This window comes from Anolis carolinensis, unplaced genomic scaffold, assembly GCF_035594765.1.
Source record: "Anolis carolinensis isolate JA03-04 unplaced genomic scaffold, rAnoCar3.1.pri scaffold_25, whole genome shotgun sequence".
Classification (NCBI taxonomy): domain Eukaryota; kingdom Metazoa; phylum Chordata; class Lepidosauria; order Squamata; family Dactyloidae; genus Anolis; species Anolis carolinensis.
The window spans coordinates 587,223-601,150 of record NW_026943834.1 but is presented as its reverse complement, the minus strand read 5'-3'; the positions used below and the strand labels follow the sequence as shown (position 1 = coordinate 601,150).

General features: G+C 40.5%; 1 protein-coding gene and 1 long non-coding RNA gene across 3 annotated transcripts in view; one reads left to right on the top strand and one right to left on the bottom strand.

Moving 5' to 3' along the window:
• LOC100559465 (thyroid transcription factor 1-associated protein 26) overlaps nucleotides 1-3,281 on the bottom strand; it is a 94,054-nt gene extending 90,773 nt beyond the window's left edge. The window contains exons 1-2 of one of the 2 annotated variants that reach the window (XM_062966601.1): nucleotides 3,151-3,281; nucleotides 10-152 (exon numbers count right to left, since the gene is read on the bottom strand). In XM_062966601.1, the coding sequence (XP_062822671.1) occupies nucleotides 10-130 (121 nt within the window). In that variant the 5' untranslated portion in view covers nucleotides 131-152; nucleotides 3,151-3,281. The other variant, XM_062966602.1, reaches the window with a different exon arrangement.
• The window catches only part of LOC134292341 (uncharacterized), a 62,024-nt gene that overhangs the window by 18,794 nt on the left and 29,302 nt on the right, over nucleotides 1-13,928 (top strand). The gene's annotated exons all lie outside the window — the stretch shown is intronic.

The window sequence follows — 13,928 nt, the reverse complement described above, 5'->3', positions numbered from 1 at the left end:
TATACCTACCAGGCACAACTTTCCCATTAAGTTTCCAGTTCTTCTCTTGTGATAGACATTCTTCTGCAACTTCTGTAGATTTTGTTCCCTTTCTCTGTCGAATAGTTGTCATGATGTCACTAACCTTCATGCATTATACTTCAAGCTCGTTCCTAAATGCACATATAGAAAATAATATGGAAGTTAATTTATCCATTTGTTTAACAGCTTGTCAGTTGTACTACTCCCCTTTAAATGTAGGGACATAGACACAGAAACGTAAGATGAAATTATTAATAAAATAAATATTGTAGGATCAAAACACTGTCAAGGTAACACTCAGATCAATAACTGTTAGGTCAGCTTGGTAATTTGAAGTCAGAGACGAAAGATTTAAGGCCAGTTATTTAATGCCTCCTTATGTCTTGCATACTATTAATACTTTGGGTATATTTTCCAGCAATTTGTCATTCCATATGGCTGGATTTTCAAATAAGAATTTCCGTGTTTTTTGTGTCATAGCTGTGAAACTTATCTGGGCACAGAATTTGGGTATTTTGAATGCTGAATAGTCAATAATAAAGCAGGAATGTTGTTTGCATTTGAACCATCCAAATCATCCAACTCAAATTAAAATCATCACCTAGTAAGAATTTGTGATAAAGGCAATTGAACCCAATTGTGAAAGGTCCTTCCCACTTGAAATCTTCCCTCTTTCCAACAAGATCCTGTAGAAAATGCAAACCATGGATCCCATATGTGCAATAATAGTGCGCACCTTACCTGTATGTTTTTATTCTTCTAAAAAGCACAACAAATGAAAGATATGCAACCACAGAGGATGAGACAGATTAAGAGGTTATGTTAAGGAAAAATATAATGCATAAAGTAGCATATGATGAGTACATAAAAGAGAAAGGTATATCCAGGAGTTTTGATACAAATGGAGTACAGGTCAAGGTATGAAGATACTGAATACAAAGGAGTGTGGTTTGCGGTTATTTGGAGGAAAAAGAAAGTATAATTAATACACCAAGCAACATAAAAAGTGTACAGGCCTTGTGAGGTAGGAGCAAAAAGAGAAAAATTATAAGAATAAGTGTGTGAGAAAAGAAGAAGCAGATGGTTGCATATGTATAAGGCATGACGAAGGAAGACAGGATATGAAAACCAGAGCAAATTTCAGAAATACATCCAAGACTTCCTGAATATGTTGGGGTCATAGCCAATGAAGTTAGTGATAATGCTCTGCTTCTGCCCACACTTTGAGGGCCCTTCCACACAGCCATATAAACCAGAATATCAAGGCAGAAGATCCCACAATATTTGCTTTTAAACTGGGATATCTGAGTCCACACTGCCATATATTCCAGTTCAAAGCAGATAATGTGGGGTTTTATTCAGCTATGTGGAAGGGACCCCAGTTTCCCCAAAGCCTCTTTTTCTATCCTAGGTGAAGAATAACAGCCCTTCCACACAGCTCTATACCCCAGAATATCAAGGCAGAAAGTCCCACATTATCTGAGTGTGGACTCAGATATCCCAGTTCAGAGCAGATGTTGTGGGATTTTCTGCCTTGATATTCTGGGATATAGGGCTGTGTGGAAGGGCCCTTAGCTGATGTTTTACCATTATTACACTGCACTTTATTGTTCATTTTAACTGTGAAATTACCTGTCTCCATTTTGGTATTTTCTGCACTTTGCCCGGGATCTATGAATTTAGTCCCCTGATTTTAATATTGCATGATTCATGCTCATTTTAATGATTTTTTTTTACTGATGTCGATGTTTTTATTAGGTTAATTGTGTTATGGCTTTGTGATTGGTTTTTTTATTGTTGTATCGGGCATGGCCCCATGTGAGCCACCACGAGTCCCTTCGGGGAGATGGGGCGGGGTATAAAAATAAAGTTATTATTATAATATTATTATTAGCTGCTAGAATCCACAATTGTCACACTAAAGACTCTGCCGGGAAAAAATGAGTTGACAATTTTAATGGGAAATGAAGTAGATGCTTTCAATGCTCAAAAAGCATGTGGGTATAAATGTCCACACAGGACTAGTGGAGGCATATGCCACATGAGAAAAAAATACACTAGGGGCTCTTCCACACAGCCATAAAACCCAGAATATCAAGGCAGAAAATCCCAGATTATCTGCTTTGAACTGGGTTACCCGAGTCCATACTCAGGAAGGAGACGTACACACTCAGATAATGTGATAACATGATAGTTGTGATAGAAAATCCAACAAATGCTACGGTCAGCGAAGGACAAGAGGGATCCTCTCTCTTCTGCAGGAGTCTACCGGATACCATGCAGCTGTGGACAAGTCTACATAGGGACCACCAAACGCAGCGCCCAAACAAGAGTCAAAGAACATGAAAGGCACTGCAGACTAATTCAACCAGAGAAATCAGCCATAGCAGAGCATTTGATGAACCAGCCTGGACACAGAATACTATTTGAGAACACAAAAATGCTGGACCATTCTAACAACTATCATGTCAGACGACACAGAGAAGCCATTGAAATCCACAAGCATGTGGACAACTTCAACAGAAAGGAAGAAACCATGAAAATGAACAAAATCTGGCTACCAGTATTACAAAACTCAAAAATCAGAACAGTAAATAAAAAGCAATACTCTGAAAACAGAGGGTTTCCAGACATGAATCAACCAAGGGCAGTTAACGACTCTAAACAAAGGATGCCCCAGAGGCAGGAAGAAGACAGCAGATAAGCTTTTCAATGCTAATTAAAGTGATTAACTACACACATTCACACTGACCTCTCTCACCCTAGACTTTCCACAGATATATATTAACCTCTTTGCTTAGTTTTCTCCATACCTCACAACCTCTGAGGATGCCTGCCATAGATGTGGGCGAAACGTCAGGAGAGAATGCTTCTGGAACATGGCCACACAGCCCGAAAGACATACAACAACCCTGAAAACAGAGGCCTCTCCCTGTCTCTTTCTCTCTCGCTCCGTGAGGGCCATTCCGGATTGAAGAGACAGAATAAGGCGATGGGGGAGGCAGGCGGCGTGAGGAGAGGGCTGGGCCTGCCAGCGCCGCCATGGAGCCCTTCTTTTTCTTCACCCCGAGCGAGGCCTGGCCTTCCTTCCCTCCCCGACACCTCCTTCCCCGCGAGGCCTTTATTTACCTCTCTGTCTTCGAAGGGAAGAGGAAGGGCTCGGGCGGAGGAAGATGACGTCGCCACCGAAGCCTCCATTCAAAGGAAGGAGGGAAGGATGCTTTGGCGCCTCCCTTTGGGCGGCCTGACGGGAGGAGGAGGAGGAGGGCCCAAAGGACCATGTTTGCATACACTCCTAGAGTTGGAAGAGACAATTTTTCCCCTGCCGTGAAGGAAATGCGTAATGACAGCATACCCGACAGATGGCCATCCAACTCCTGTTGAAAGAGCTTCCACCACACTCCAAGGCAGAGAGTTCCACTGCTGAACAGTCAGGAAGGGCTTCCTAATGTTCAATGGAATCTCCTTTCCTGTGCATGTTGTAATTGACCATCTTGAATAGGTAAAGGTAAAGGTCCAGTCGTGACCTACTCTGGGGGTTGGTGCTCATCTCCATTTCTAAGCCAAAGAGCCGGCGTTGTCCATAGACACCTCCAAGGTCATGTGGCCATTGGCATGACTGCATGGAGCGCCCACCGTTATCTTCCCGACCTATTGATTTACTCACATTTGCATGTTTTTGAACTGCTACCTTACTTCCCCGAAAATAAGACAGTGCCTTATACAGTAGATTCTCACTTATCCAACATTCGCTTATCCAATGTTCTGGATTATCCAACGCATTTTTGTAGTCAATGTTTGCAATATATGGTGAATTTTTGGGGCTAAATTCATAAATACAGTAATTACTACGTAGCATTACTGCATATTGAACTACTTTTTCTGTCAAATTTGTTGTATAACATGATGTTTTGGTGCTTAATTTGTAAAATCATAACCTAATTTGATGTTTAATAGGATTTTCCTTAATCTCTCCTTATTATCCAACATATTCGCTTATCCAACGTTCTGCCGGCCCGTTTATGTTGGATAAGTGAGACTCTACTGTATTAATTTTTGCTCCCAATGATGCTCTAGGTCTTATTTTCAGGGGATGTCTTATTTTTCCATGAAGAAGAATTCACATTTATTGTTGAACAAAAAAATTGAACATTTATTATATACTGTACAGCAGAGCCATAGCCAGAAAAAAATTTCAGGTGGGGTTTTTGAAAATTTCGGGGGGGGGGGTTGAACCCCTAGCACCCCCACCCCCGCTACAAACCTGTCAATATCTGTTTGAGATAGTGCCTGGAGGGACTCTTAAATGTTTTGCGTCTCATAGATTTAGCATGAGGATTTGGTTAACCAGTTAAAATTCATGAGCAAACCAGGTTTTTTTTATAACCTGAAAAATTTCGGGGGGGGGGGTTGAACCCCTAACCCCCCCCCCCTCGCTACAGGCCTGAGTAGTTGTTATCACAAACCAGCATAATCAGACAAATTGTGAATCCTATCAAGAATTTCTTGTTACTACCATTATTTCCATGTACAACAATCTATGGTACGTACATTTACCAAACCTGCATGCTCTGGTGTTCTGTTCGGTGGGCATGCTTCCAAACACAAACGGTGCTAGGTCTTATTTTCGGGGGAGGCCTTATATTTAGCAATTCAGCAAAACCTCTGCTAGGTCTTATTTTCTGAGGATGTCTTATTTTAGGGGAAACAGGGTAGGTTGGCAGGAGCTGGGGCTAACAGCAGGCGCTCACTCAGCTCCCGGGATTTGAACCTGGGACCTTTTAGTCCGCAAGTTCAGCAGCTCAGTGCTTTAACGCACTGTGCCACCCAGGGTCCAAGCTAGCACTGAATAGCTTGGAGCAAATAAAGAACAACAATAACAACAACAACTTTATTTTTATATCCTGCCTCCATCTCCCTGAAGGGACTCAGGGTGGCTTACATGAGGACAAGCCCGATCCAACAAAAATTAAAACCAAACATAGATTAAAACATATCTCAATAGAATCAATAACACAAAAACAGCAGCATCAACAGCCAATAGTCTGAGCAGTAATGGGTGCTGAAATTCGGAGGGAAGGGAACAACACTCAGAAAACAGGGCAATTCCAGACAGGAAGCAATCAGGGCCAGCTAACACCTTCCAACAGGTCAGGCTGCTGAACTGAAGGTTGCCAGCTCAAATCCAGCCCGGGGAGGGCATGGATCCATGTGGGGACCTGAGAGAAGCCTCCCACAAGGATCGTAAAAACATCAAAAACATCCAGGGCAAATGTTCCTTGGGCAACGTCCTTGCAGACAGGCAGGTCCATAGCCAGGATTTTGATTCGGGGGGGAAGGGGGGGCTGAGTCTGAGTGAGAGAGGATCTACCTTGCAAACCTTCTGTATTGTTATCCCAATACCCCCATGCATATGGGGTATATTGAGCATGGTGATCAGATTATGATATGAATAAACATAAGTTTAAATAATAAATGACCCTGATAATAAATAATAAAAATAATAACCCTGAGAATTTTTTGGGGGGGAGGGGTTAAGCCCTCATGCCCACCCCTGCCCAGCTACATGCCTGCAGACAGGCAATTCACTAACACCAGAAGCAACTTGCAGTTTCTCAAGTCATTCCTAATACAAAAAAAAACCCACCAACCTCCCAACAAAGGATTCCCCCAGGCAGGAAGCAGCCAGGCTTTGAAGCTCCAAGGTTATTCAATGCTAATCACGGTGGCCAGTTGCAACATTCTCACTTGCCTCTAACAGACAAGAGTTCTTTCTCCCATCCTGGACATTATTTCACAGATATATAAACCCCATTTGGCTAGTTTCCAACTGACCTCACAACCTCTGAGAATGCCTGCCATAGATGTGGGCGAAACGTCAGGAGAGAATGCTTCTGGAACATGACTACACAGCCCGGAAAACTCACAGCAACCTTTTTTTTTTTTTTTGCCAAATTCAGTTTTCAAGAGTTTAGTGCAAGACACGGAACAACTGCTCAGAGGATCCGGCTTCCTTTGTGCTTTTAATCCTCTGTGACCAATTCAGGTCCTTTGGATAAAATGCCTTTTAGATAAGAAATCTCTGAAAATGCAGGACAGCAGCAATGCACTCATAGATATCAAAGCATTCATATGTATATCTATTAATGATTAAAACCTTAAGAATTCCATAGTACGACTATTATAATTGCTGTTATAATAATTTTACATGCCTGTTTTAGAGGGTAGTAAGGCAATTGTTTAAACTACCAAGTAAAAGGATAGTAAGGTAGTTGTTTAGATTAAATCTCCGTAATTTTACCTCCTGTCAGATCAGTGGTTACCAATCTTTTTTTTTGACCAGGGACCACTTGACCAGGGACTACTTTGACCAGGGATCACTCTCCAACATTAGTACCAAAAGGGTTATGAATCAGTTTTTGGTCAACTTTAGATTTTGTTTGGTTATTTGGGGTGCTGATTTAGAAAATTGCATTGGATAGACCACATTAGCTCTAGTTTCTGATACAGAACATATGCCATCCAGTAGTCGCCATCTGCTCGCCCACAGAAAACCATATTTAATAACCTAGAGCTGATGTGGTCTATCCAAAGCAATTTTCTGAATCAGCAACCCAAATAACCCCAAGAACAGTCCTAAAAACAAAGACCACCAAGAAAAAAATTTTTTTTTTGGTTGGGCTGTGTTGTTATCCGTAGTAGTAAAGGTGAGGCCGCGGACCATATTTTAGTTCTTGCGGACCACTGGTGGTCTACGGACCACAGGTTGGGAACCACTGTGTTAGATTAAGTGGTTTAAAACATGCCTCTTGTTTAAAACATAACATAATTAGACATGCTCATAGGCTTCTTGGTTGTTTTAGATCCTGGCTGGGAATTAAAACTGTATGATATGCAAGGTCACTCTACAGAGCAAAGCAAAACGATCAGTAAAACCCCCAATAATCATAGTCATATGGTTTGGAGGTTGAATCCCAAATTGGACATCAAATAAGCCAATTGATATGAATAGATCAACCTGAACCCTATTCATTCCAATAGATTTATTCTAAATATTATAAACTAGATTCAACCCACATTATTATTCCGTGTAACAGATGGGGATCGTAGAGCCCTTGGTTGTCGGAATTAAAGTTCCAGTTGCCCAGTCATTATATTCAATGGGGGAAAAACTGTTAGTCGAAGTCCAAAAAAAACGCTATATGATCCTCACCTCGAAATAAAACAATTATTTCAATGCAGGCCAGTATCCTTACAACAGATACACTTCAAAAATATATCCCATAAAATCGAGGGCACACAGTTTTGATGTGTTCAACAAAGGCGTTTATTACCAAAATACAATTAGTCAATACATGACAAAAACTTCTGTAAAATAAAATAAATTATTCTAACCATGTACAGTATTTCAGAAGGTAGTCAAAGGAGACCTACAAAGTTTGCTTCTGTAGTTTCCAAACACAACAATCCTAGAGAGAATGTAAGGCATGCATCTTAATGTGTGGAAAAAGATCTTTATAAAAGAAGCCATCCCATGAAGAAGATAACGCAAGAGGCGATATCTGCAATATTTTAATTAATTAATTAATTATTTTAATATTTTAATTAATAAATTAATTAAGCCAAAACACACCATTGTTAGCAGTATGTGTCCATGCATTTCTTCCTTAACAGGAAGGTGTGCCCCATGTCCCCAAAGTGCTCTTTTCAAAGAAAAAGAAGGAAGAATCCCTCTTCACACTCCAACTTTCCAAAACTGTAAACATGATCAAGACTTTTATTTCGGGCTGAATACTTCAATGGGATAAAGACATGTATCAGGAGGCATGAATGTATAGCAACGTTACGGACACTAAAATAATAATACAAAATGTCAGTATGAAGATTACCCGTTCTCTGTGCAAATAAAGGTAATCTCAAATGTTTTGTATTGTGGCTGTAAATCTTTTTTAAGTATTCTATTTTACTATTTAATAGTAAAAGTTAATGAAAAAAAATCCATGCATAAAATGCACTTTTATTATTTCTCCCATAACATGTTTTTTCTTTAAATTTTTTGCATGCTTAAATGAATTGTTAATTTCACTAAGAATTTCATTCTTTCATAAACTCGTATTTTTCGCAATCAGCCTGTAGTGTAATGAATAGGCATGATCCATTATGGAAAAAAATATTCATGGCAAAGGACCACCATCAATGCTTTTCAAAATATATATATTTTTAAAATGAACAGATTGCCTAAGCATTTTAAACCAAATTTTACATTAAACTGTTCTAAACAGAAGCTATAAAAGCAGCAGTGGAACGTTAGTAGTTCAATCTCAAGGTCTTAAATGAGAAACTATTTTGGATTTTCTTTCAACCCTTTTTGATGGAGCAGTGCTTCAAGGAACCTGAACACAGGGACAACTTCTCGTTTTCTATTTCTCAGCACAACAGAAGTATGCAAGTATGGCGACATCATACTAATATAAAAAAGAATATAGAATGTAACAACCCAATGCACTGATATTTTTTGTTAATGGATGCCCATTCTGATCAAGCTTAAATTCAAAACAACTGCTGTAAAATATAGCATCCTTCGTATTAAGCATCTCCTCTCATTTTTTTCCTGTTTGTTCTTTTTCAAATATAAAAATCTCTGCATTTCTAAATCTTATTTTTCATATATCTGAAATATTTTTGTAAATTCTAGGCTATATGGTAACACCTTTTAACCACACTGTTGCATAGAATTTAGAGAGAAATAGATTAAATAATAATCCAAACTGGAGACATCCTAGTTAATAGGTAGTCTTACGGAATGCCTCCTTGAACAATTTCTGTATTACGTATTTAAAACTCAAACATTATATACAATTTTATTTCCATTTATCCAACTTCACAGTTTGGGGAGCCAAATTAAAGTAGCACCATGCAAACTGTGCGCTTCTAGCTTATTTGTGCTAAAATATAATTAGAAACACATAGATAAATAAATACAGAAGAAATATGTTCTACAGCTCTTAAGAAATCAATTCAATGTTGACACGGTTTCCTGTGAAGCAGTGAACAACTATAGAAAAGGGACTTTATGTATCCAAATTAAGTAATTTCTTGAAGTAACACCAGAAGCTGAAGTATTTAAAGCTGGTTGTTTAGCTACACACTGAAATTGATGGAAGTCAAACAGAAAAACTGTGGGCAGAATCACAGCGAAAGGAGAAAAAAACACAGTTGGAAGCAAGTATATTAATCCAATATTTTTAGCGATCAATTTAGAACCATGTCAGACCAAGAATAATTTCTAGCAATATTCAGTAGACTGGGCCAGAACTCTTCAATGGTGGAAACGGGTGAAAAACAAATTCCAACTTGCTATATTTTTATCTGATCTCAGATTATCCCATCTTGAGCGGGTTTTGAAATGTTATATGAAGAGAAGGAAACTTCTTTAATTTTTGTTAGACAGTCTGCTTGAAAGTTTAGCAATAACCTATTCTTCTACATTTCCTGCTGTAACAGAGTGTTGGATGAGTGAAGTTTGGATAAGTGAGACTCTACTGTAATTGCATTTTTAAAAACCTGGGCAGGCTTGTGGACTGCCCTTCAAAATTTTCTATAGGCCAATGTGTTCTCTAAGCCCACCCCAACCACTTTTAAGCAATATTTATTTTACTGCCTGTTAGGATGTTACAAATTCTTCACATATATTATGTAAGTACAGTAGAGTCTCACTTATCCAACATAAACGGGCCGGCAGAATGTTGGATAAGCGAATATGTTGGATAATAAGGAGGGATCAAGGAAAAGTCTATGAAACATCAAATTAGGCTATGATTTTACAAATTAAGCACCAAAACATCATGTTATACAACAAATTTGACAGAAAAACTGGCCAATCCGGTTTGTTCGGCTGGCAGTAACAGTAGGGCTTAGCCATCTTGTTTTTTTTTTGGGGGGGGGGAGGGGGGGTTGGCTGAAATGGGCCATGTGGCAGCCGGTCATGGCTCCTCCTCTCCTATTTGGCATCACGAGGCGTGTGAAGAGGCTGCTGTGTGCTCTCACAGGGTTTCTCTATCAGAATAGAAGAACGCCATGACATGTCTTACCTAAGCTGTGTCTATTTAATGGGGAGAGCGTCTCCATTGCTCTCAGTTGTATCCTGGCTCTAGAGAAGTGCTTCAGTCTGATTGCCTTACCGTTTGCTGTCAGCTTTATTTCTTGGCTTGGCTTGGCGTCTCTCTAGCACTCAATCTTTTCCTTTATTTTCCTTTATTTTCTTGATTCTTTTTATTTACTGGGACTGGGAGTTGAGAAAGTGCGGGGTGGGTGAGTGGGGTGCGTGCCCGCGTTTGGAAACTTAGGAGAAAGAAAGAGCATCTTTTTACTCCTGGTGTGCTTTTCTTTAAAATTATTTGGGTGTCTCTGAGAGCCTTGAGTCACCCTTTTAGTTTCGTTTTCTCCTCCCCTCCTCTTCTTCAGAAAATACTTTTAAATGATAATAATAATAAATAATAATAATCCCAGCAAATGAACAGAAAAGTCTCATTCTCAGAAAACTACTACCTAGTTACCTACCCACTTATAATTTCATTCCTTTGCAAAGAAATTCTCTGTTTATATTTTTCTCTGTGCTCTCAAATAATTACCGGGACTTACTTGGAGCCCCGGTGGCGAAGTGCGTTAAAGCGCTGAGCTGCTGAACTTGCAGACCGAAAGGTCCCGCTGTTAGCTCCAGCTCCTGCCAACCTAGCAGTTCAAAAACATGCAAATGTGAGTAGATCAATAGGTACCGCTCCGGCGGAAAGGTAACGGCGCTCCATGCAGTCATGCCGGCCACATGACCTTGGAGGTGTCTACGGACAACGCCGCCTCTTCAGCTTAGAAATGAAGATGAGCACCAACCCCCAGAGTCAGACATGACTGGACTTAATGTCAGGGGAAACCTTTACCTTTTACCTTACTTGGAATATAAAATCATTTACAGAGAGGAGATGTATAGCAAAAGAAGTAAAAGAATATAATACAAGATATGACTAATTCATACTTTGTGGTCACCAGTATAACCTCAATCCAAATGTATGCTCCAAATTTTGAGGCAGAAGAAAAAGCAATTTAAAAATTCTATGCTGGAGTACAGAAGAAAATTGGTCACATGCCAAAAAAATTGGACCTCTTATTAATTATAGCTGATTTTAATGCAAAGTTAGGAAATAGAGCAGGACCAAAGATTATGGGAAAATTTGGACTAAAATCAAGAAAGGAGGCAAGAAATTGACTAACAGAATTTTGTGAGGCCAACTGGTTGTTCAAGCAACCAAAGAAGTGACTGTATATATGGACATCACTTGATGGTAATTATAGAAATCCAGTAGACTATATAACTGTAAGAAGATGGTGACATTCCATTCTTTTTGCCAAAACAAGAGATAGATTGTGGCACAGATCATGAACTTCTAATTATAAACATTAGAAGAAAACTACAGAACACTAAACCAACCATAGTGCCAAAATACAATGTGAAGTATATCCCTACAGGATTTAAAGATAATGTAAAATTATATTTGGACTATTAAGTCTAATTGACCAGGAGCCAGAAGAATGGAGACTGTGGTCAAGAAATCTGAAGAAGGCAATGACTTGAACTGCATGTTATGAAGAAATTAGGTAAGATTCTGAACTGTAAAGAAATATAATAGAACACTAAACGTAGAACGGCCCATGCCATTGTATTTCCAAATTAAATATATGCCTTGTGAAAGCTGGTCTGTAAAGAGAGCCAAATGAGAAATAAACTTATTTGAAATGTAGTGCTAGAGAAGAGATTTATCGATATTGAAGATTACTTAAAAATAAAATAAATTGGCCCTAGACGAAATCAGGAATAGTCAGTGTAGTTTGACCCTTGGATTACAATTCTGGAGATCAAGGTTCAAATCTTCACTCAGACACAGAAACCCCATGGATAACATTAGGCAGATCGATCACATTATCTCAGGGAAGACAAAGGCAACCCACTCTGAATAAATCTCTCATCTCATCTCTCTCTCTCATCCTATGTCGACGTCGTTGTTGTAGTGGTGGTGTTCTGAGCCTCAGCCATGGAGAAGGTCATAGATAATGCCCCGAGTTGCCAGGCACAGGCTCAGCTCTTTGGCCAAGACGCGGAGGGGGGGCGGGGCGAGGAGCATCCTGTCTGTCTAAGCCTCCCTGCGTCACATAGAATCATAGAATCATAGAATAGTAGAGTTGGAAGAGACCTCAAGGGCCATCTAGTCCAACCCCCCGCTAAGAAGCAGGAAATCGCATTCAAAGCACCCCCGACAGATGGCCATCCAGCCTCTGCTTAAAAGCCTCCAAAGAAGGAGCCTCCACCACGGCCCGGGGGAGAGAGTTCCACTGCCGAACAGCCCTCACAGTGAGGAAGTTCTTCCTGATGTTCAGGTGGAATCTCCTTTCCTGTAGTTTGAAGCCATTGTTCCGTGTCCTAGTCTGCAGGGCAGCAGAAAATAAGCTTGCTCCCTCCTCCCTATGACTTCCCCTCACATATTTGTACATGGCTATCATGTCTCCTCTCAGCCTTCTCTTCTGCAGGCTAAACATGCCCAGCTCTTTAAGCCTCTCCTCATAGGGCTTGTTCTCCAGACCCTTAATCATTTTAGTTGCCCTCCTCTGGACGCTTTCCAGCTTGTCAGCATCTCCCTTCATCTGCGGTGCCCAAAACTGGACACAGTATTCCAGGTGTGGTCTGACCAAGGCAGAATAGAGGGGGAGCATGACTTCCCTGGATCTAGACGTTATTCCCCTATTGATGCAGGCCAAAATCCCATTGGCTTTTTTAGCTGCCGCATCACATTGTAGGCTCATGTTTAACTTGTTGTCCACGAGGACTCCAAGATCTTTTTCGCACACACTGCTGTCAAGCCAGGCGTCCCCCATTCTGTATCTTTGATTTCCATTTTTTCTGCCGAAGTGAAGTATCTTGCATTTGTCCCTGTTGAACTTCATTTTGTTAGTTTCGGCCCATCTCTCTAGTCTGTCAAGATCGTTTTGAATTCTGCTCCTGTCTTCTGGAGTGTTAGCTATCCCTCCGAGTTTGGTGTCGTCTGCAAACTTGATGATCGTGCCTTCTAACCCTTCGTCTAAGTCGTTAATAAAGATGTTGAACAGAACCGGGCCCAGGACGGAGCCCTGCGGCACTCCACTTGTCACTTCTTTCCATGATGAAGACGACGCATTGGTGAGCACCCTTTGGGTTCGTTCGCTTAGCCAATTACAGATCCACCTAACCGTAGTTTTGTCTAGCCCACATTTTACTAGTTTGTTTGCCAGAAGGTCGTGGGGGACTTTGTCGAAGGCCTTACTGAAATCTAGATATGCTACATCCACGGCATTCCCTGTATCGACCCAACTCGTAACTCTATCGAAAAAAGAGATCAGATTAGTCTGGCATGACTTGTTTTTGGTAAATCCGTGTTGACTATTAGCAATGACCGCATTTGTTTCTAAGTGTTTGCAGACCACTTCCTTAATGATCTTTTCCAGAATCTTGCCTGGTATTGATGTGAGGCTGACCGGACGGTAATTGTTTGGGTCGTTCTTTTTTCCCTTCTTGAAGATAGGGACCACATTCGCCCTCCTCCAATCTGCTGGGACTTCTCCTGTTCTCCAAGAACTCTCGAAGATGATTGCCAGTGGTTCTGAAATAACTTCCGCTAGTTCCTTCAATACTCTTGGATGTAGCTGATCTGGCCCTGGGGACTTGAATTCGTTTAGAGTGGCCAGGTGTTCCTGGACAACTTGTTTCCCTATTTGGGGTTGGATTTCCCCCAATCCTTCGTCCATTCCATGTTGCTGAGGTTGAAGATGGCTTTCTTTTTGTGAGAAGACCGAGGCAAAGAAGGCATTAAGCAGTTCTGCCTTTT